Source organism: Solanum lycopersicum, chromosome 6, assembly GCF_036512215.1.
Source record: "Solanum lycopersicum chromosome 6, SLM_r2.1".
Taxonomy (NCBI): Eukaryota; Viridiplantae; Streptophyta; class Magnoliopsida; order Solanales; family Solanaceae; genus Solanum; species Solanum lycopersicum.
Window position 1 is genome coordinate 38,026,404 of NC_090805.1, and position 24,524 is coordinate 38,050,927.

The window sequence follows — 24,524 nt, forward strand, 5'->3', positions numbered from 1 at the left end:
TCTTTGAACTTTTTTTAAAAGAAAATCACTGGCAGCGATTTTAATGAAAAAAAATGAAACACTCCTATGGGAGCGATTTTTGTGAGTTTTCAAAAAAAAATTAAAAAGATAAATATTTTTAAAAGAAAACGAAAATCACAATGCAATTTTAATTTTTTAAAAAAAAATCACATTTTATAAAATCACTGTTATTTTACTTTTTTCGACGCAAGAAATCGCTGTTGTTCCAGCAGTTTTGCCGTTTTGATTAATATAAAATTATATATACCATTTTGAAAATTTTGATAATATTTTATACTCTTTAGGCTCCGGACTCGTGAAAAAGATGGATCCATGAATTATTATATGAAGATACTTGTACACAAAGTGGATGAAAATATATTCCTTGAAAACTGAATGGTAGGTACATCTCACCATCACACAAAGCTATATGAAGTTAATAGGAGAACAGAGATGGTTGTGTTTACACTGATTGCAGGGAAGATGAGACGAGTATTAAAGGAAGAGACGCAACAAGAAGAAGATATTGGCAGCAATATACAATACTCGGAGAGACATGAACATTAGATTAGAGTTATTCAGTGCATCTACATACATAGTTGTAGGGATTTCACTGAGTTGTTATAGTTTACTTTATTAGACTCCATTACCTGACTTGGAAGATGACAGTGCTCTTGCAAGAATTGACATACCTGCATCTCACACTACATATCTCACCAACTAAATGGCATTGAAAACCTTATCCTTATGATTAAGTCACAGGAGGAGGAAGCTCAACCCCCCAAATAAAATAAACGACAGGGTAATCGGAACACAGAGTGCATCTTATTCACACAAGAATTCATGGTTCTAATAGTTATTACGAGTTTGAAGTTGTTGTCACATGTTATCACACCCACCCCATTCTTGGGGCTGCCTAAACGGCTAAGGAAAGCACATAGAAGCCTCAATCAGATCCTCTCTTCTTTTTCCACATGTTTAGTAACACAGTAACTCCCTCCTCCAAAGTAGCTTTCTTATTCACCGCATAATTCCACAGCTCTGAGATGATGTATCTTCCACTCGGGTTGTAATCGTTTACCTCCATCAAAGCTGCTGTCACAGCTTTGCAAACTTCTTCACCATAATTTCTTTTCAAGTCTTTCAGCTTTTCATCTTCTTCGTCTATAACATTCTGAAAAGGAGTAACACCAGCATTTTACATAATTGATGTTACCTCTATGCAAATACAAGTAACCAAAGAAAAAGAACCTACATACATAACCAGTTTTTTCAACATATCCAACACTAAGACCAAACCAACAGATCCCAGAACTCACAATAAAATGAATCTACTATTTCCTACCATCATTTCACACAGGAAAAACAAAACAAAAAGGGACTAAAAACACACACATCAAAGATAATTGTTAATTGCATTTACAGGAAGGTTCTCAAATGTATGTAACTAAGGTGAAGTTGATATTTCAGTTTGTTTCAATCTTTTTATTTTTGTAAAATATATCTTTGTTAAGAATTTAAATTTCAATTACACAACTACTTGATACTGTTTAAGAATGCTTTAATGTTTAAAATTGTCTACATATAAGTCGGAAATTTCCTGCAGTTGGTTTTTACAAATTCAAATGTTCATAAAACAGATCCCTTTGTTTTAAATTAGTAAATTATGTGGTTCACTTTCCTACTTGACACCTTCAAATTGGCCTCATATCACCATCAGAACCTTCTAAATTATTATTTTTCGCACTGCAACTTATGGAAATGTTTTGAGATTTACTGTTACGCCAATCACATAGAACATAGAAATACATCCATGGGTGTGTCAATTATATCAAGTAGAAGCAGTAAGCTCCAGCATTATAATATCTACCAAGTACCAACATAGGCAAATCCAGCTATCCCAAAAATGCACTCAGTGACAGATAAAATGCATACTTAAAGCCGTGATTTTTGCTATGTTGTTCGTATCCTACCAACTTTGCCCTCACTTGTTTCATTGGGATTTTGTGGTAGATAGTAGTACTATTTCCTAAAGAACCTTGTCTCTAGTTGTATTTTTCTGTCTCCGTAAAAACATAATCAACGATTAAACTACTACTACATCAAACTAGTAGCTGCATAGGAAACATAACCCCCTCTTCCATTTTTATTTTTTCTCATAACCTTTTCCTAAAAACAACTCTAATTTCTTTTTTTTATTCTGAAAAACAATTGTTATCAATTAGTCCTCAGAATAGCATACTTGAAGGCTTTCAGCAGTTGTACTTAAAAGTGAACTTCTTGACATTTTTTAGCATTATTTTCCTGTAAACAATTGTCAACTTGCTATAAAATTTGTTGGTTTTTAGCAAAGACATTAGGGAAGTAACAGAGAAAGGCTTAGAGAAAAAAAGTACTGCAGAGTTGCCAAGGAAATTATTTTATTAATAACCCAGAGACATACATTTGTAGCTATAATTTCTAACCAGAAAATAGAAAATATGCTACTAAACTTATCTGCAAGTTCAAATAACAAACAAAAGGAACCTAACTCCTAAATTCAAGCCACACAGGACTCTAATAATATATGTATATCAAAATTCCTAAAAGTTAGCTACTCATAAACTAAATTTCTGCAAAAGAAATCTTTATTGAAAATGTAGCCAGCTGTTTTATTTCTGCAAATTCCTGAGACATATTTTCAACAAAATGTCATTGATTCGCCAGGACCTTCGATAGTTTTTAGACCAAGAAATAAATGTATTTAGGAGCACGTGATATACTAGGACTTGTTCCATTTTTCTAGTCCGAAAATAGGATGTATTATGGAATAACAAAAATGATTGAAATTCATGTGTTGTACGAAAAAGAGACTTGCAAATTCTCATTGCATGAGCAATGAGATGGTATAATATTAAATAAGCTATACCTGCCAGTAAAAATTCCTAAACATGTAAACATACTGAAAATATATCCCACGACAACAGTGAATCCAACTAATAAAAACTTGATAAACACCCTATCAACCTACATGACATCTTTGTAGTAGAAAACTAGAAATTAAAAAAAATGGAAGTCAAAGTACTGTTGATTCCCTCCTGTTTTTATTTCGGAGTTGAAAAATATAGAATCCATTGTCCTAATAAAAAGGACAGAAAAGAACTAGAGATTCCACTGTGAATGAAAAGCATACCTCAGGTTTCCCGTTAATCATAACGACTTTAATGGGATGCCATCCAGGGTCTCTAAGGTATTCCTCCCACAATGAGCATAACTCTGTAGCTCTTTCATCTGCTTCTGACTCATTATAGTTCCTCTTCATTGCTTCATGGAATGGTCTGTTGTCAAGCTCCCCCATCCTCTTAACACCAATTGGACCAACTCTCGGTAGTTCCTTCAAACCCTATAAGAGCAATTCAGTTACTAGATTACCCAGAGCTACACAACACCGCCACAAAAGCGAGGAGGACATAAAAATAATGGAAAGCAAGAAAGATAACAAAGTAGTATTATCCCCTCGTAGAAACCTAAATAATGGCATCCTAGATAAACATTTCAAAGCTAAAAACGATTGGGAAACCATGGTCAATCAGAAATACATGAATGTAAATAAGTAAATGTAACCAACCATCAAGAGATAGTATAAAACCAAATGTTCAGTAGAAACTAAATTCTAAAAACAATATGTTAAATAGCGCCATCTCAAGCAGGAATTTATTGTACAATAATTATAAATAGGCTATGACTAGTATAGAATTAATTTACTTCACTTACATTAACCAATTCTTTGCGAGCGTCTTGCAGCTCATCATTACTGTTTCTTTCCTTCACTATCAGAGTTTGATTTAATGCTTCCAAACCATCATATTCCTCTTCCTTCTCTCTTAAACTTTTAAGGAGTGTGTCCACCTTTTTCAAAACTTCTTGATCACCTTCATCTTCAATATGTTTCATCACGTTCAATGACCCTCTCAACTGCTCAATTTCAAGCTCTACCGCTTGTTTCGCATCAAGTTGTTTTTCCAGCTGAATTATTCTCTTATGGAGATCTTCCTTTTGCCTCTGCAATCAGCAAGATGACATCTAAGTGATTAGTTATTTGTTATATGAACTAGACATAAGAGACGAAGAGAGTTACAATACTAAGAGCAAAACCAGAAATACACGCACCTTCTGCTCTTCAGCCAATTTCAGTACTTTCTCGTCAACCTTTCTTTGCTCTTCAGCTGCGGCACTAAGTGAGGTATTTAGAGTAGCATTCTGGAATAACAATGACAGGTGTTCAAGTTAACCATCTTCAAAATGGACAAAAGCAGCAAATGTTCTTCCTAGTTTCATGAAAGGATTCCAACATCCACCCAACAACTTTTAGAAAGAAAAAGAATTGATGCACATAACTAAAGTATAAAATGGAAGTAAACCTGAAAGTGGAGTCATCAAATCGTATATAATGGATCAACCACTGTCTATGAATGCACATTAAGTGATCTAAGGGTTTCATTCGGATATATTTGTATAATTACTAAAATATTTATGAGTAAGTTTAGTGTTGTTATTATTAATAAGAACTCATTCTTCTGTTTTATGGAGTGCATTGGAAGTTGTGAGCTTTCATTACAAGAAAATAATGAAAAGCCCCAAAATATACAGAAGATATTAAAAGAGAGTTTTTGACTATTGAAGATAATGTTTTTGAATTCAGTGATACATAATGAATAGTCAAGGAAGAAATGATGGCATTTAGAGATTGGAGCAACAATTTCAATCAAGATACACATGACTCAACTTCAACAGAGTAATGTGTTCATGTTAACAATCTTCTAAATTGATAATTGAAGCAGATGCTATTCCTTATTTGTTGAAAGGATTCCAACATCCACCCAAAGAAACTACTTTCAGAAAACTACTTTGATGCACCCGATACAAGTATAAAATGAAAGTAAGCCTGAAAGTGGAGTCGCAAATGGTACATAATGGATCGACCACTGTCTAATGAGTGCACATCAAGTTATCAAGGGGGTTTAATTCGGTTATATCTAAAAAAAAAAAGAATTATGACAAGGCAAACCAACAGCCGCTACCTTTTGGGTGCGCACAAAGTAAAAACTCCACTCCTATGCAATAGCTCACAAACCACATAGGAGAGGTAACCCGCACTAGACAAGCCCATTGCGACGAGCTCGATGCAGAAGGCAAACCCCTTGCTTTCACTGACAAGGGGTTTTGAACTTGAACCCTCCAACATGAAAGTCCCAAGCCCAAACCATTCGGCTATTTATATAACATTAAAACATATATGAGTAAGTCTATTGTTGTTGTTATTATTATTATTATTATTATTATTATTATTATTAGAAAACTACTCTTGTGTTTTATAATGTGCATTGCAAAGTTGTGAGCTAACATTAGAAGAAAATTATGAAAAAAGCCCAAAAATATAGATATGAAAGAAGAGAGTTTGATAATTAAAGGTGAGATTTTGAAGTTAAAAGGCGATATATATAATGAAGATGATGGTGATTATAGAATGGAACAACAATTTCTATTAGGAACGAGAGGAGTAAGGTATCCAGGCTAATGATCTTCGAAATGGATAAAACTAGCAGATGAGATTCCTTATTTCATGAAAGGATTTCATAGGAGCTTTGTAAGTAGTCCTGTTTTTTGTTGGTTTTTCTATGCAACTAACACTTTTGGAGGTGGCCAGCATAGCTCGTAATGCTGAGGAGTACAATGTTACCAGTTTCAAAAAAAAAAAACGACTTTTAGAAAACTTCTTTGATGCACATAATGATAAGTAGTAAACGAAAGTAAACCTGAAAGTGCGGTCATAAAATGGTATATAATAGATCAACCACTGTCTCATGATTGTTATGGATTAAACTTATTCTTTGAATTAATTTACATTCTTGAATAATATATTCAAGATTATGAGCTTAATCATTCATAGCCTAATCAACTCTCAGATACTAGCTGTGAACCCTAGGTTTGATGGCAACCCTAGTACACAAGTCTGAAGACCCTTCACAAGATCACATGATAAGGAGTTAATACACTTACAAGCTTATGCAATGAAGATAGACGCCCAGAAGAGCCTTGGTGGAACCCTTGGAGGATCCTTGGTAGAATCCTATGACGATGCACGTCTTGCAATTTTATAGAAGATGGGGGAGCTTAAGTACCCAGGGATGGAACCTCCAAAAAGGACCAAACCTGAGTTTACAGGCTGCAGCAACTGTGCAGAATACAGTTGTCAGCAATATCGATCGGGATCGCGAAGGAGCCAGCAACTTCCACAATAGGAGTGTTGTCAAAGGCACGCTTAAGCCCTGAAGTGAGGCTCAGAGTATGTCGAGCGCTTCGCCTCGCTTAATGTGTGCTTAAGTGTAGTCATCAAGGCTCTCATGAGTGTTTCTGATGAGGCTTACACTAAACAATTGATATACTACTTTATCATAAATTTAAAAAATCAAATTCGTTCTCCATATATTTGTTATTTGTGCTTATAATTATTACTCTTGGACTCCAACATATATATTTGTATTTTTTTCTCCATTTGTGCCTTTCTTCATTAAAGCACACTCTTTATTTATGCTTTGTGCTTAAGCCCCAACATACCTTATAACTTGTTTGAGCTTTTTTCTGTTGATAAGAACACTACACAAAAGTGGAATCAAGGGACGCAATTGCGGAGATGGTTTACTAGGAGTCAACCCTGAAGAGAAGTAAATGTGGCTATGACAAATTACCTAAGACAATCATACATTCAGCTCAATTCGTTTAATGGACTAATTAGGGGTTGTTATGTTTTTTTATATGTATTAATTAGACCTAGTAAAGAGTGACTTTCAAAGAATGGCAGGGTTAGCTTATTTTGAATTTGAATGGTATTTTCTGTGGATGGATCAATGTATTGGAGAGCAAGAGGAGACATAAACCAATGAGGGGCTGCTTAACTGAGGCGACGCGAAGTGTTTGCCTTCTTGAAGTGACACCAGAAACAGCTGGAAAAAAGAGTTGCTACCAGAAAAAGAGAGAAAGGAAAGAAGACGAAGAAGAAAGGAGAAGCAAGGCACCTCAAGACCCTAGTTTTGGACTGAAAATCATTGAAAGAACCCAAAAAGAAGAAGAAGCTGCGAGCGGTCTAACTTAAGAAAATGCCCTCACCTCAGCAAAAGGGCACAAGATCTCTGATTCGCCTAAAGCGTGAGGCAAGCATCTTCTGAAACACTGGGATGGATGGTATTCATGGTTGCTTTGAAACTTGTAAAGGGGGTTTTCAAGTTGAATCATCCAACTTGTGGATTTCCTATTGAATAAATACTTACTTTTGCATAATTCAAGTTCATAATTACCCGTTCTAGTTATTGCTACTGAGTTGTGTTTTTTTCAAAAAATTTCTTGCTTTCTTAATTTTCTTGTTTTGCCTAGTTATTTGATTCATCTTGTTTTTGAAAGGCTAGCATATGTTCATGAGCATTAGGGAATTGCTGCGTGGGTGAATAGGCATATACCTGATCATCTTACATAGACAGATTCTTATAAATTCTATTCTCATACACATGTCGTGAAGGTTAATTTGAATGAGCGAGTAGGAATTGAAACTCTTGCAGATTAATTTATTAGAATAAACATTTGGTCCTAACAAGATTGTCAAGGGAATAACCTTAGGCTTCTTCAGCACCCAAGTGTGTGCCTAGTGTTTAATGAGCAAACACTAGGTTAGCAACTCTTGCAGATTAATTTATTAGAATAAACATTTGGTCCTAACAAGATTGTCAAGGGAATAACCTTAGGCTTCTTCAGCACCCAAGTGTGTGCCTAGTGTTCAATGAAGTGAGTTGAGAATCATGAGATCGCACGTTCAAATCCCAATGGATGCAAAAATACTAGATGATTTCTTCGCACCTAACTAAGCTTTAGTCGACAAAGTTACCCGGTACCCATGCTAGTGAGAGGTAGTAGGTACCCCGTACAATTTAGTCGCGCACAAGCTAACATGGACACCACGGTTATCAAAAAAGTAATATACCCTAGGATTTTTATTTTGTGAATTTCTTAAAAGTTAGCAAGTTTGTTTTTCTTGCTATTTGTCAATTTATTTCTTGATTTTAGTTATAAGTTAGATTTAATTATTTAAATCACCTAAAATTATATTGAGTTTTAATTTTCCCGTACTAACTAGAAAATCTTGTGTGTCTATAGTTTAATTAGTTAATATCAAGTCCTCAGCGGAACGATACTCTAATCACATTTCATTAATTGAGCATAACTATGTATACTTGTGTGTGCATACTCTACTCACACTTCATTACTTGAGCGACCACATATACATGCTTTAGCATTTTGGAGCAACACTGCCCACCTAGTGTTTCAGAGCATTAGAAACTGTAAAGAACAAGGTGAAGAGGAAGATAAAGAAGAAAAGAGAGGAAATAAACTGATTAAGTTAGAATCTGACTAAACACAGAGGCTCCATCATAGAAACACTGGCAAAGAAGAGTCTGGATACAGAAAACTGGAATGTCCAAACCACTGTCATAACTACATGCAGTAGTTCTCATATCATGCTTTGATCATAGACTAGACTAGGTCATCATAACATCAGCAAATGTTGTGAGCCACTACACAAAATTTAACCCTTACGGAAGGAGAAGCATCCTGCAGCTAGTAGACCCTCAATTTCGGATGAATAAATAAAAAGGATGGTACAATTTCAGATTCAGACATGTAACAGCCAAGGACGAAAAGTTATACCTGTTCAAGATCCTCAGACAGTTTCTTCCTATCACTTTCATTTTTCGCCTCGCGTTTCTCCAGTTCTCTACCTCGTAGCTCAAGCTCTTTCTTTTGCGATTCCAATTGCAATTTCAACTTTTCATGATCATTAAATATCTTCTGGAAATGATCACGTGCACTTGACTGGATTTTTCTTATCTCTGCTCATAAAACAAATGCAAGGACATGAAGCATTATAGATAACAAGAGTTTGTAACAGCATATACAGACTCCTAACCTTCATTGTACGCTTGATGCAGTTTATCTTTCTCTTCAACCAATTGTTTCAAAGACTGTGAAGTCTCCTTAAATTTGTCTGCCATCTCCTTTAGGTGTAACTTCTTGACTTCAATAACATTTGTCAAATTAGAAACGAGCTTGTTCGTCTTCCGAGCTTCTTCTTCCATGATATCGGAAATGGTTCTAAGGTCTCCAACCTTGCGGAGATTTTCACCGATGATATTAATAGCTTTATAGTCATCGGCACGAGCAATCCAAGCATACAGATCAGAGTTTTTACTATGGTTGACTTTCCAGTCCTTCTTGCCATGATGGTCAGCCTCATAAGCCTTCTCATACGCCATTGCATTACCAAATCCTGACCAGTCTTTGTTGAATTCAACAAGAGCTGTACCAGAATGGCCTTGGTAATTCCACAGAGGACGTACCCTTGTAGGGTTGAAACCTCTCCTTGTCAACTGATCCCTCAGCTTAGAACCACTTTCTCCCACATTGCGTCCATCCTTGTATTCAGTAGGAATGTTCACAACAACCCCGATCCAAGGCCAGACAAACATCTCATCACGGTCATGATCCGCAAGAGGGTCAGTTTGAGTATCTGGCTCGGCATCAGGTTTAGATGAATCAGCAGCAACTGCAGCATCAGTTTCCAAGTACTTTGCCAACCCAAGATGATTCGCCTTTTCTCTTGCAGTTCTTTTATTGGAGCTACAGCTTCCCACCCCACTTGCATGCTGTACGAGTTCCTTGTACAAAAAGTCACGCTTTCTTTTCTTTGGACAATATGGGCAAGTATATGCCACATCTGATATCTTAAGAGAACGGCTTCCGCTCTTCAAATCTTCGTAAGATTTTTCTCCATATTCTTCAATCTCTGATTCACTTATATCAGTGTCTTCCCCGGAGCTATAATCCATAGAACTCCCCCTTCTTGCAAGATTTAAGTGTTCAAGAATGACACCTGGAAAATAAAAAAACGAATAACCTCATCAGTTGTAGGTGGAAGTGAGCATCCTAAATTATACTAGCTCAGGGGTATTTTAACCACATTAGTTCAGCTTACTTTACCCTTCAAACCCAGCCCCTGTCAAAGGAGATACAGAGAGGCTAAAGGCATGAATAGTAGTTATCAAATCAAGCATGTAGAAGCAAAATGTTATATGGAAATTTCTCACATGAAGTGTTTGTTATCAAAGGTTTTGATATTCCCATTAAAGAAATGTTTATTAAATTTTGATACACTTAATTTCATTCACAACAATTCATGGAAAAATGAACCAATCAAAAGACTATAACAAGAACTCATGACAGTCAATAAGCACCAATTGCTTGGAAGAAGAAGAAAATGTAAAACTCATCCCAATAATTTACCTTTCATGATAAAGTTCATGCCCTGCCCTCTTGTCAGAAACATAATTATGTGCTAAATAGAAGTAAGATACACAGACATTCTACCTTACAAATACAAACCACTTGCACAATAAAAAGAACTAATATTACTTTGAAGTTCTCCCCAATAGCTACCCATACAAAGACCTAGAAATCAACACTAGCATAGGGACTTTTTGACAGGCCACAGCATTGCAATATTTTGAAAAGATATTACATATATTATACATTCACAATAAAAAGAAGCAGGTTTACTTTGACGGTTCTCCACAGTAAAATTCACAGTTTTCTAGACAACAGAATTACAAATATTATTAAAATAGGGTATTTTGTGCTTCCTATTTTTCCTTTTTCACCCCAACATTCTTTGGTCACGAACAAAAAATTGCAAGTTGAAGGAGAATAATCAGGATGATAATGCATGGAGGTCAATCGCAATAATTACACCCTAAACGGACTCAAAAGATAAGTGATTATCCAGAAATAGCTCCCATACATGTCCAATTATAGCTTCAAATTCATAAATGAAGACATTTTGATAATAACCTAAGCCATATGGAAGCTACATTTTACTAAAATAAAATACAGAGCTACTTGAATTGTTCATTTCCTTGGCTTTCTTCATATTCTTGAGCAGCCAAACTACTAATCAACCAAAAAAACAGACACAAACAGCAATCAAATGTATACAGAGACATGCATCCAAGGCAGACAAAGCAGAGTCAAAAATTACAAATTAGAACTCTGTTAAACAACACAAAACAAGCAGAGAGGCAAATAATCGTAAATCAGTCTCAGATCTACTTGCCTGAATTTTCCAGAAGGAGCTTCAAGCGGCAAAAGAAGGCATTTGGCAGCAGATTCTCTTGAAGAGTGAGTAGGGTTTTCTGGTAGGTAGTGAGCGAGCTTTAGTAAATTGGGTTTTGCTGAGCACAGACAAAATCACACATTTGTAGTCACTTGTTCCTATTTATATGAGAAAAAAAAACAATATATTTCTATATTTAATTTAATTAATATAATAATAATAATAATAACGGAAAATACACAACTCATTTCAGAGATATACATTATCTAAACTAAGGTTATATTACCCCTAACCTTTTTTTTTGTAATTTTATGTACCTTTTGTCTTATATGACACATTCCGTGACTCCATGCAATTGAGGCGCGTGAGAGATATTTAGATGTTATTTAAGTCCAAAAAGTGCACAAAATTACAAAAAAAATAAGTTCAAAGGAGTAAAAGTTCCTTAGTTTAGTTTAGACGTGTCTCTGAGATTTTGGTCATAGTCTAGGGAGTTACTTATGCATTTTCCATAATAATAATAATAATAATATAAGTTATTTTACACTCATATTAAGATAATTTGTAATCATCAATATATCTTTTATTAATTAATTAATTATCATATCTCATAAGTTTGGTTAAGTTTCATTTATGAAATTTTTTTATATAATAGATTGTTACTTTATTTTACGTGTTAATATATATTATTATTTTACCTAACTAGAAAAAAAGATAACAACAATTTTATATAATAATAATAATAATATAAGTCTAAAATGTTAATGTTATACTTATATTAAGATAATTTACAATCACACAAATATTTATGAAAAAAAAAATTTGAACAATTAAGTGTTTGATAAATCAGTAAAATTGTTTTTAAACGAAAGCACAAGCATTCTTCTATTGTTGGGAATAAGGGTGTACATGTCAAATCGTAAAGTCAAAACGTACCGACTAGCCAAATAGAATCGAAAAAAAACTATTTGTGATTTGATTTTGTTGCTTTAAATTTGGGCTTGTAAAATTTGTAAATATTTTATTTTACATTAAGTTCCAAATTTACAATTATATTGTTATAGTTTTTCCAAATTCAAAGTTAACGTTGATATTTCAAAAAAAAACATTTTGTACTTATGAGAAAATTTACCACCTTTTCAAAAATTTCTATTCATTTAACATTTTTTTAAGTTTAGCTTATCACACAGGTAAGTGAAAGTATATGTAATCACTTCTTCAAGTACCACATAGTTGTAAAAAAACGAAAAAATTTAACAATAAAAAAAATTCAAAAGAATCGGCTAAAGCCAAAATCGAAAAAACTATTTTTTATGTGATTTTATTTGTTTTTTAGATTTAATAAATCAACATAATTGGTTAAAAAAATGCTAAAAAAATATGTTTCTTAAAAAGGGAGAAGCAGAAATCGTAAAAATCATATTTTTCAAGACTAAAATATTTCTTCCATATATACATATTATCAATATACCCTTTACCAATTAATTATCATATCTCATAAGTTTGGGTAATTTTCATTTATGAATTTTATTTTATTTTTATATAATAGATTTTTATTTTATTTTATGTCTTTATATTATTATTTAGAATTAGAAAAAAATATAATAACAATTTAATATAATAATAATAATATAAGTTTAGAATGTCTATTTTATACACAAATATTTATGAGAATTTTTTTTTAAAAAAATTAAGCATTTGAAAAGTCAGTAAAATTGTTTTTAAATGGAAGTACAAACAAATTTTCTTTTGCTGAAAAGAAGCTAAAAAATTTTGTTTCTTCAAAAAGGAGAAGCGAATATCAGAAATCATATTTTTCAAGACTAATATATTTCTTCCACATATACATACTATCAATATATCCTTTATTAATTAATTAGCACATCTCATAAGTTTGGTTAAGTTTTATTTATGAATTTTATTTTATTTTTCTATAATAGATTTTTATTTTATTTCTCTTTACATTATTATCTTATATATTATTTACAAAATTAGAAAAAAAAGATATAAAAAATTAATGTAATAATAATAATAATAACAATAATAATAATAATAATATAAGTTCAAAATGTCTATTTTATACTCATATTAAGATAATTTATAATCATACAAATATTTATGAGAATTTTCTTTTTTGAAAAATGATCGTTTGATAAATAAGTAAAATTGTTTTAAATGGAAGCACAAGCAGTTTTTCTAATATTGGGATGAAGCTAAAAAAAATTAGTTCTTTAAAAAAGGAGAAGCAGAAATCGAAAATCATATTTTTCAAAGCAAATATTTCTTCCATATATACAATTTATCAATATATCTTTTATTAATTTAGGATATTCCATAAGTTTGGTTTTATTTTATTTATGAATTTTATTGTTATTTTTATATAATAAATTTTTATTTTATGTCTAATATTATTATGTTGTATATTATTTTACAGAATTAGAAAAAAAAAAGAAGATAACTACTACATTTTAGCAACACTAAAAAAATACAACATGTAAAGATTTCATCCCTCCCAAAAAAGGAATAATATTGATCAGAAATTTAAATATGTAAATTTTCATTTAATACAATTTTTTAATGATATGTATTTAAATTGTTTTACTAACAGACTGGAATATATTCGAAATTGTTGTAGCAATATCAAACTTTGGAAATGACTTTACCCCTTGTGCTATTGCAACATCATAAATAGAGCTGTCAATATGGGCTAGGCCCGTTGGGCTGGCCTGATCTAACTCGAGATTTAATAGGGTTGGACTAAGATTTTTTTTGAAGCACATTTAAGAAAAGTGCTTTTTAGATCGGCCTGGATAAGTCTATTGACTTGTGGGGCTTGAGAAATATAGATAGGACCGGTCCTGGACCAATAAAAATTAACTAAAAATATAATATAATATTAAAATTTAAAATTAAAGAGTGTCCAAACTCAAAACAATTAGGTTAATATTTATATTTTAGACATTTATACTTTTACTTGAAAAAAAACTTAATAAATATTATAAAGATAATTTTACTTGTGAATTTGATTAACAAGTAATGACATTAACATCATATAATATTGTTTTATCAATATATATGCTAATATTTTAAAATTATAATCTATAATTTAATTTATTAATTATAAAAAACATATAATTTTTTAAAAAATGGGTTGGCCCTTCAAGCCTGCAGCCCACATACTTATGGGTTGGGCCGACCATTTTCTAACCCACACCGAAAATGGGTTAGCCCTGTCTGACCCGTAAAATGTCAAAACTTGTATGGATTAACTGGGATAGGGTGAGCTAGCTATATTTACAACTCTAACCATAAATAGTTTTGTGTGGACACATATATACCTTTAAAATACACTACTAAATCATGTAGGGGGTAAAAGATCCTCCATAAAGTTTGATATCGTAACAACAATTTCGGCCGAAGTTGAAATAGTTTAAAGACCTTTTTCTTGATTAAATAATATTAATATTAAAAGTACACTGATACTAATAATAAGGAAGACATGCTCACCTCGTCTCGACTATATATGACTCAAGAATACGCAACTCAACTCATGGGTACTTAATCAAACTCAATATACTCATCTCAAACCCAATATAATCAACTCAAACTCAAGATACTCAACTCAAACTCAAGATATCCAACTCAAATGCAAGATACTCCACTCAAACTCAACTCAAGATACTCAAAGATAAAGCAACAATAAAAGATGCAATATATGGAAAGCTTTTATAATATGTAAAAATACAATTATATCTCGATTGTATGTAAAAGTACAATAATAACTCTTATTTGGGAGATTCTCTAACCGATATCCTGTTGAGGCACTTATGTGCTTTTTCTGAAACTGCTTTTGCTGATACATCCTCTCTAGGTATTCGGATTACAGTGTGTTATGCCATAAAGAAACTAATGTTCTTTGTTACCTGTACAGAAAAGCTGATTTGTTAGTGTTTTCTTTAATTGAATGTAGGCATCCTCTGGAGATCCTGTTATGAACAAATACATTGCATTCGGTCTCAACAGAGAGATCGTGCCTCTTGCAGTAGCTAATTATGGAGACAATCCAAACAAGGTATTCTTTGTCATCTTACATGATTCTTGTAGCCTGAAAATCTAGAATTTTATTTTAATGAAGCTATGGGTAATAGATATGTGTCTATGATACTCAAAAAGTATATCATGTAATTTATTTGGGACGGAAAGAGAGGGTAAGAAACTAAACAATACCACTAATTGTTCCAAACACTATTGCAAATTTTAGATTGAGGGAAGATGGTTCACTAACTTTTTTCAGGTGACGGAATTTGCTGACGGTTATACTTACTTGAAAGAAATGGGATTCTCATCAAATAGTTCTGCAGATGCGTTGCTAATGAATGACAACGACAGAAACAAGGCAATCCAACACTTGCTAAACAATCCATCTTGTTGTGGTGCTATTATAAGCCACATCAATAGTGCTATTGTAAATGTGTTTATAATTGTTTTGATTTTGCTATATTCAAACTTATACAAGTAGAGACCATGTTCTGATATCCCAGTTTGTAGTAAAATAACTTAGGAAACGTGTTTTAAAAAGTTACCTGAATACTTGTTATTGCTTCCCCTCTGCATCATCTTTGCCTCCGCCATTCTTGGCAACTTAAATTTCTCTGCTCTATCGACAAAGTTATCTGCCAGTACCCTTCCCATCAGAAGAAGAAAAAATGTTGTCTTGCATAATTGAGAAAGAATCAAGTGTCCATTTCCATGACATTGTAATATGTGAAAGACATAATGAAAGAATGGAGGACACAATAAACAGACGAAATGAAAGGAACCTATTATCTGAAGTCATGTGACGATGGGGCTCAAACATTCAATAGACTATATATTAATATTTTGTACAAGTTAAATTGCAGTTACACACAAAGGAATAAAAGAAGAGCTTGGAAATTTACATGATGGCAACGAGCCATGCAAATGAATAGGCCCGCATAACAAGAGAAAACATAACCAGTTGAACGTGATGAAAAAATCAATTTAATCGGTTCAATTCTCAATAGAAAGATAATCACCTTTATACATGAATTATATACCGAGTGATTCCTCCTTGGAATGTCAAGGCGGTATGCTAGCAGTTCATGTTGTCGCACTGCTACACTAAAGGTGCAACTCCCTTCCGCACAATTCTTGTTCTCGCACCCTCTGGGATTAAAAGATATCTCCCAACTTTAGAATCATGAAAAAATACTTAGCTGAAGGCATAAGAAATAATGATACAAACAAAACCTAGAACTGATTTTAGTAAAAGTAAGGGTACAGGAAGAACACAGAGAGAATGTCGTAAAGCATAAACTAACACTGACCTTCAGTTTCCTCAAAGTCAATTTCTTTTACTAGTTCGGAAGTTGCATTGTACTCAAATCTGCACGATGAGAGTATAAATGTATGAACAATGACACAAGACATATTTCCCAAGATAAAACTTCTAGGGAGATGAAAACAGGCAAACTTAGAGAGGTATAGGGGGGAGAAAAACAAGCAGATAGTTGTATCATAGGAATTAAAAAAAAAACAAAAGAGCAAACATCTACTCAGATGCTCCAAACACCCTCTCTCTTTTTCTGTTTCCGATCCATCTTATCATCTACATACATGTCCCAAGATTAAGATTTTCTGGTCATCCACAGCTTGCATAGAGCTGTTCATCGAGAACTCATTATTCTAGCTAGGCATAGAGATTAATTTGCTTCATTGTAACACAACTGACATAAAGGAACAAATCAATGTTTTCTCTACAACAATAATTGAATCCTTAGTATGAAAGCAAGACATAGTATTCACTAGTGTATATGCTGGCCTGAAATCAAGCCAAAAACTTTCTGTCTTGGCCCTTGATCATTCTCTCATACACCGTTCTTCAATAATACACACTAAGCTACTTCAAAAATATCTGCAGATGCATCCATTTTCAGCTGAAAACTTTTTAAAATACTGATAAGCCAGATGAAAGAACAATTGAGAGTTCAAAGTCAATAAGAAAATTGCACTGCACTTGCCTATTAGAGAGTAGCACCTCAAGTTCGTAGTCGGATTGACTCCTGGTAGCATCTACTAAGACAGATACAATTTCCGTCTTCCGAGTACTGGCTATCAGTAGATCATATTCAGTTGGTATAATAATTGCTAAGAAATTATCACTTAGTTCACTCAAACAGAGCTTTTCAACAGCTGCCAGGGAAATCCGCCTTTTAAGTGCATCAATGTTTGGATCCACAATGTAAACGGCAAAGTCAGTTACAAGAAAAATGCGCCTCTTCATCTTTCCTGTACTTGTGAACTTCAAAACTTTGTCTGCAAAGAGGACTTTCTTGTCACCTGAAAAGAATATACAGATCAGCACAGGTTTATATCTTTGTTATGAGAGATAAATCATAAACCAGCCAAGTGGAAGTCCTAAAAGAAAAGAACTACCACAAAAACAACAATAACAACAAACCTAGTGTAATCATCACAACCACAACTCCAGATGTGAGGTCCGGGGAGAGCAGTGTTTATGCAAACCTTACCCCTAACTTAGAAAGTTAAGATGTTGTTTCCAAAAGACCCTCGACTCAAGTAAGCATATCAGAGAAGGTTCGGAAAAGAAATACAGTACTGAAGGAGCCCTAAAAAATGGTACATGAATAGTATCAACAACAAATAATATAATAACTGAAGTAGAGGAAACAACACGTAATGATAAAATAAAAGAATAAGATAGTGAAATAGTACTCCCTCCATCCCATTTTATGTAGCAATATCTGATCGGGCATGGAGTTTAAGAATTAATTAAGACTTTGAAATGTTTACCAAATCGCCCTTCAAAAAAGTGAACTCATTTTTCTCTCTCCTCATAAATGTATTAGAATACTATCTTTAAAATTAAGTGGGACCAACAAGGGTAAAAAAGGAATTGTACCTTTAAATACTTGCCATATAAGAAAATATGACATTCATTTTGGGACTGAACAAAAAGAAAATGGTGCCACATAAAATGGGATGGATGTAGTAATAATAAATAGTAGTAAGGAAGCTAGACAAAGCTTGATTGCCTACTAATCGGTCATGTCTTCGATAAATTCAAGAAGTGCCATGTATTCTCTATTCACCTCTCCCCAATATTTCTTCGGTCTATCTCTACCTCATCCCATACCCACCATAGTCAACCTCTCACACCTCCTCGCTAAGGCATCCATGTATCTCCTTTTCATATACAATGACATGGTAGCAGAAGAATCCTTCATGTGCTTTGTCTTTACCTATACAAGTTCAGGTGTATAATAACTCTTCCAATGAGTTATTGTGTCGGCTAAGGATATATGACCAAGGATAGTATTCTATCCAGGTTGAGAGTGTCTATCACCCCCCCCCCCAGCTAGTGCGGGGATTTCGGACAACACCTAGCTTGGTGTGCAATACATGAAATTGATGCTTAGGCAACTGGTTTGTGAGAATATCTACAATTTGAAGCTTGAAAGGAATGAACTTGGTTTCCATTGCAAAATCGTAATCAAGTTCAACATGTAATACTGGATTTGGCGTGAGATGGAGAGCACTGATATTATCCGTGAACAACAATGGTGGACGATATGGAATTGCCAATATCCTTTAAGAGATAGGTGACCCATGTCAATTATGTAGCTAGACAAGTCAATGATCAATACTCAACTTCGGTGGTAGACCTAGTTCTTGGACGACTAACTGATGCAATTAACACCAAGAAGGACAAATAGGCATGTGGTAGACCTTCGAGTAAAGGGACATCCAACCCAATTTGCATCCGAAAAGCAGACAAGGATAAGAGACAAACCAGGTTAGATACGCAGATCCAAGTCAGGAGTGCCTGCGAGATAACGAAGGACTCCTTTAACACCTTACAATGTACAACAGTTGGACTTTGCATAAGTTGTCGGTAAGGATATATGACTAAGGATAAGATTCTATCCAGGTTGGGAGCGTCTATCATATGTCACTCCTAATTTGTCCTGCATATCGCTCTTCCTAATCTTATCTCAACACCCTCATTTACACAACTTTCATCTTTAGGACGTGTGGATTCTTAACCGGCCAACACTCCACCCCATATAACATGGTAAGTTAATCAACCACTTTATAAAACTTAGCTTACTTTAGTTACATTTGTTTTCTTGATCAAAATCAAACTTACTTTTTAAGTTTTGGTGGCAGCTTTCTATCACACAAGACACTAGATGTGAGCCTCCATTTCATCTGCCCGCTCCAATACAATGTGTAACATCATCGCCAATCTTCCCATTTCTATGGATTATAGAACAAATATACTTGAAACTTCCTTTCTTAAAGATAACCTCACTTAAGTATCAATCCTCATTTCCACATATGCCTCGTGGGTTACGTCACTGAACTTGCGACTCAAGGTTATGTCGCCAAACCTCTAGCTTATCATGAACTCCCTCGTAAGTCTTGTCAATCAATACTATGTCATCAAAAAAAGCATACGCCATGTCAAATCCCCTTGTATGTGCCGCGTCAATTCATCCATCACCAAGGAAAGCAATATTATCAGCTATTACTATAGTCTGCCTTGCAGCTGAAAATAACTGCTAAAGCAATTGCTCATTTATCTAGACACACCAAGAAAATTCTCTGAAGCCATGCATTACTTGCTGCAGAAAGAGCAGAGGGATAGTTTTCAGTTTCTCTTTGTCTGGGATGAGAATTGTAAGATGGTTCTTACTGAAAAGTGTGAGGATTACTTAATGTGCATTGTACAACTGGATATATGTATACATATCTCCAGCTTATAGTAGATATATTATGAACTCATCTCCTCTGAAAATTCTTCTATAAATACAACTTCCACCAAGACCAACTTTGAGAACCTTTCTAAAGCAAATAAGGCTCTACCTCAAGGTGCAAATAGCGGTGAACGATGTTAAAGCCACTAAAGGTTGTAAAAACTTCTATGAAGTCTGTTTATACTTTAGTTTCACTCTGTACTACTTAAAATCATGCAAACAACTTGAAATGCCATTTTACAATAAGAGATGACTCGACTCTAATGTGGACATACAAGAAAATCAAGCATGGAAAATGCAGGCAAGAAACACAGTTGAAGACTCATAAATCTGGAGAATGGAAATCAATTGTGAAACACATAACAATTAATTGCCGAAAAATAGGTTTTAAAACTCAATGACAAAGAAAAAAAGAGCAATAAACACTGAACGAAACCAAGAATATCCCCAACTTTTTTTTGGGATAAGAACAAAGAAATCCTCAACCTAACTACAATGCCAAGTAAAACAAGGACTATTGGATTGAACTGCAAGCTACAAATAAAGATTTTCATTTTGACATGAATAACGTGAGCTCCAAAGTTCTTAAAGTTTCATTTAAAGAAAAAGGTTACTTCCAAACAGCTACACAGGTTCAATCCAGCCCATGGTGCAAATAAATACTAACATTTCATTTCTTACATTTTAGAAAAGATGGAAAACGAGAAAAAACACAACGTCCAACTGAATATCACTAGAGGGATGATCCAACTACATATTTATTCAACAAAATACAACTTACAGCTACTACAACTTTCCTTATTTCGCAACCTCAAACTATATTTCACCCATAAAAGCTTTTGAAAGCTGTCCAGAAACAATAATCATGCTGTTTAACTTAAAGTAAAGTGTTTTAACAGAATTAAAGAATTCAAATTCACAAAAAGAATAAACTACCAAATGTGTCGTTTCAAATCAAACAGAACTTTTTCCGTAATAAGTGAAAAACCTTTAAATATTATCATGCTAAGTCTTTTTTTAAACAAACATTTTTCCCATTAACTTCTTACCTGTTCTTCTTCAGTTTTATTTTTAACAAAAATTTATTTATAAAGCACTTCGGCTTGTGGTACTTTTTCAAGCATGAAATTCATTATTTACTTTTGTTAATTTTACATTATTTTATTTACAAGCTTACTATTGGTCTAGTACATGTTGGTTTAGAAATAATTCAGTGTTTATAAAAGAGAAGCCAAAAGAAGCGATAAGGTCCTTGGAACTTGAAGTGAAAAGAAGAAAATGAAGTGCACATTTCTTTGAAATAAAATGCACTATAAGAGAAAACAAGAAGTACTACTAAATACAAAATAAATATGGACTAGTGCAGTAATAATGAATTTGCAATTAAAATAACCAATTTCAACATTCAAATACAATAACGCCATCTGCCAACACTAAACAAGCTCCACAAAGTTCAAGATTCAAAAAATCGATTGATTTTCATTGGGATCATCTTGCAGGTCATTGTTTGAAGCATACATTTCTATGAACCGCATGGCTTCGCCAATGACGATTGCCCCGCACTAAGCATCATTCCACAAAGGATTTCAATAACATCCAAAAATACCATTGTAACGTTTAAATAACATTGATGAAGACATTATTCTAACCAACTCATAAAACAACTAAAGTTATTGTAGTACCTTTACAATCACAATGCAAGAGGTTTTTCTCTTTTGATAAGGTAAAGGTTTATTGACTAAAAAAGAACCAAGAAGGTACCAAAACCAAAAGTTACAAAAAACTGCAGCGAATACTAGAGGTTAAAAATAAGTTTTTTCCTTTGTTCTATTTTATAAATTACTTGTTCTTAAAGAGCACACATTATATTTGGAGATTCTTTAACTTTGAACTAGTAATTATATAACAAATACCATAGCCCTATAGCCATATTAATGTCATGACATGTTTAAGTCAACAGGTTGAAACAGTACTTTCAACAGATACTATATGAGCTAATTTTACATTTCGCAAATGTGTCATTGTTCCAATGCTATTACATTAAGGCGTCTGCATATTCAGTTTTAACCACAAAGCATCAAATCAAAAGTAAAACATAAATTTCAAACGTTACGATTATGTAATCAAACCAATGATCAAGTAATTGTGCAAAGGAAAATCACCTTTACAGGAGAAAACAAATAAGTTCTGAAAATTTTAGGATGTGGCTTTGACCACAGAATTACCTTGTTTTTCTAGAATCTTCATGAGATAGGGTCGAGAAGGCACGTCAAGGTAATCGCCGATGTAATTTCTATGAAACGAAGCTTTTCTCCGTACCTTTACTCCCATGAAAGGATCTCGATTTTGATCTTCCGTGACATTGCTATCAGTGGGCGCCCGCTTCAAACTTTCAGCATCTGCATCGTCCTTAGCGATCCGTTCGTCTTTGTCAAGGACAGGCGGGGTTTGGGCTTGGGCCGGTAACTGGACTTTCCTATTTGATGATTGAAACCATGCCATCGCCGGCGACGAAAGGAAGGAAGAGGGTGACGAAAAGTGCCGATGTGTAGAGATTGTTAGGTTGGTGGAAGCAAACGTGTCGTGTGTGACAGTTACCTCACTCGGATTCCCACAGCAGGACCCAATTGTCCCCACTTCATCATTTGAACACAACAATATTCCTCATAATTTGTTTCTATCTTGTATTTTAAGTAATTTCTACGAAATTACCTATTATTCCCGGTGCATGTAACTTAAAATTTTAAATTGTCATAAATATTTTATTATAATATTTATATTAATTTGACATTTAGTAGTAGGTTCTGAAAATAATTTGAAGAATATGTAAACCGTATTAAATAAAATGCATAAGCATATTTAATCTGTTCAAAATTTTAAAGATATTTTAAATTATATTAATGTCTTATTATTTTTGAAGTTATTTTATAAATAATATTTTATACCTTTTCGATCTACGTAACACTATCGTCTGGCTTAACGTATTTGACATTTTTAAGCTAATGTAACATAAATAAAAAAAATAAAAAATTATTTATAAAATAATTCCAAATAATAAAACTTTAGTATAATGAGATTTTAAATATATATATCATTATGCATTTTCCTTAAATTTAAGAATAAAATATGAAAAATTATATTCTCTTAATTCATTTTTATTGTCTATTATTTCAAAATAAATTTCATTTTTATTTAATAGTAGTATTTTTTATGGTAAATAGTGCACAGATAGAATCAGAGGTGGCTTGACAGTGTCAAGAAAAAGATACATACTTTAGGCTTCTAAATTTAGAGGGCCTCATTTTTTTTTTTTTTATGATAATAGGTTATAAGTTATTATTTTTAACAAATATTGAATATTATTTATAGAAAAATTAAATATTTCATGAAAAATGAAAGAATTATTAGAACAAATTTGATATAATTTGAGTATTATATCTTTTAAAAGATAATTTATAATAAGAATAATTATATTATGAGTGAAAATTAGAAAAAATAAATTATATAAAAATTATTAAAAATTTAAATTTAAGATGCCGCCATTAAATCATGCTTGAAGTAGAATTGAACGGATAGAGCCTTTTTTTTTTGGAGCAATGGAAAAGTGGACATGCCATATCAGAAGCATATCTACTTTGGATCATTGCTTGGTGCGACTGATTTTGAAGAAGTGATTCAAAAAGAAGGAAGAAAACGAGTGCAGCATGTGAATGAAATCAGCACCTCGGTTGATGATCCTTTGGTCCCAGATATTGCACAGAGACAGCAAGGAACTGGACCACAAGTATGCGATGGACAAGCATCCTTGGGTATGTCATATGTGTAAGGGGATATTCTTACAAGTATGTTCATATTTGCATTTTATGTGTCATTAATAGAGTTTTTTTTTTTGCCTTTGAGTTGACAAATTCATATATACTGTTCCGGAATGCTAGTATGTGAAACTTGAGATTTGAGGTAAACTAACTGGCCTTCTTCTTGTTATCCAGTTATATTTGCTTTGTTGGTTTGTTTCATGAACTGCTTTTGGGCTGCTAAACAATTTTTTCTTTTCAGAATTCAACAGGTTAGTAAAATAGAGGTGATAGGTCTAGAGACTGGAAACAAATGCTCTTATATTTTGTGGTCTATCAGATTTTTCTGGTTGTCCAAATATCCCCGAATTCCTTAAAATCAGACCATGGTTCGCAGAATGCAAGATGTAATCTTTGTACTTGCATATGGCTTCTATATACAGAATTGCATAATCATAGAAAGATTGTGCTTGGAGGATCAAAGATACACCCTAAAAAGGGAAGTTAAATTGCACATGAATCTGTTGATAATATGAAATGGGTCTTTTTCCTGAATTGGTATATGGTCTTATGTTGAACGTGTTACGCATATATTACCCTTTCATGCTACAGTAACAACATATCCAGTGAAATCCCACTAGGTGGGGTCTGGGAAAGATAGGGTGGTGAAGGTAGAGAGGTTGTTTCTGAAATATTCTCGGTTCAAGTGCGTCAACTAATAAGAAGATAATGAGG

The 24,524-nt window shown here is 33.3% G+C and overlaps 2 protein-coding genes across 5 annotated transcripts; both read right to left on the bottom strand.

Moving 5' to 3' along the window:
- Positions 1-803: 803 nt before the first annotated feature.
- LOC101256002 (protein INVOLVED IN DE NOVO 2) lies at positions 804-11,384 on the bottom strand. The gene is made up of 7 exons (XM_004240901.5): positions 11,195-11,384; positions 8,996-9,958; positions 8,737-8,918; positions 4,150-4,239; positions 3,754-4,041; positions 3,173-3,382; positions 804-1,174 (listed from the first exon to the last, which is right to left on the bottom strand). The coding sequence occupies exons 2-7, from the start codon at positions 9,912-9,914 to the stop codon at positions 947-949; spliced, it is 1,917 nt and encodes a 638-aa protein (XP_004240949.1). The 5' UTR covers positions 9,915-9,958; positions 11,195-11,384; the 3' UTR covers positions 804-946.
- Positions 11,385-14,883: 3,499 nt separating this feature from the next.
- On the bottom strand, positions 14,884-22,863 carry LOC101256292 (uncharacterized). Of its 4 annotated transcripts, none has more exons than XM_010323903.4 (6): positions 22,221-22,863; positions 17,236-17,554; positions 16,543-16,601; positions 16,252-16,381; positions 15,778-15,867; positions 14,884-15,117 (listed from the first exon to the last, which is right to left on the bottom strand). In XM_010323903.4, the coding sequence occupies exons 1-4, from the start codon at positions 22,495-22,497 to the stop codon at positions 16,332-16,334; spliced, it is 705 nt and encodes a 234-aa protein (XP_010322205.1). In that variant the 5' UTR covers positions 22,498-22,863; the 3' UTR covers positions 14,884-15,117; positions 15,778-15,867; positions 16,252-16,331. The 4 variants fall into 4 exon arrangements, with proteins under 4 accessions (XP_010322205.1, XP_069155320.1, XP_025887274.1 ...); XM_069299219.1 differs by having other exon boundaries at positions 15,778-15,878; XM_026031489.2 differs by having other exon boundaries at positions 16,252-16,405.
- Positions 22,864-24,524: the final 1,661 nt, after the last annotated feature.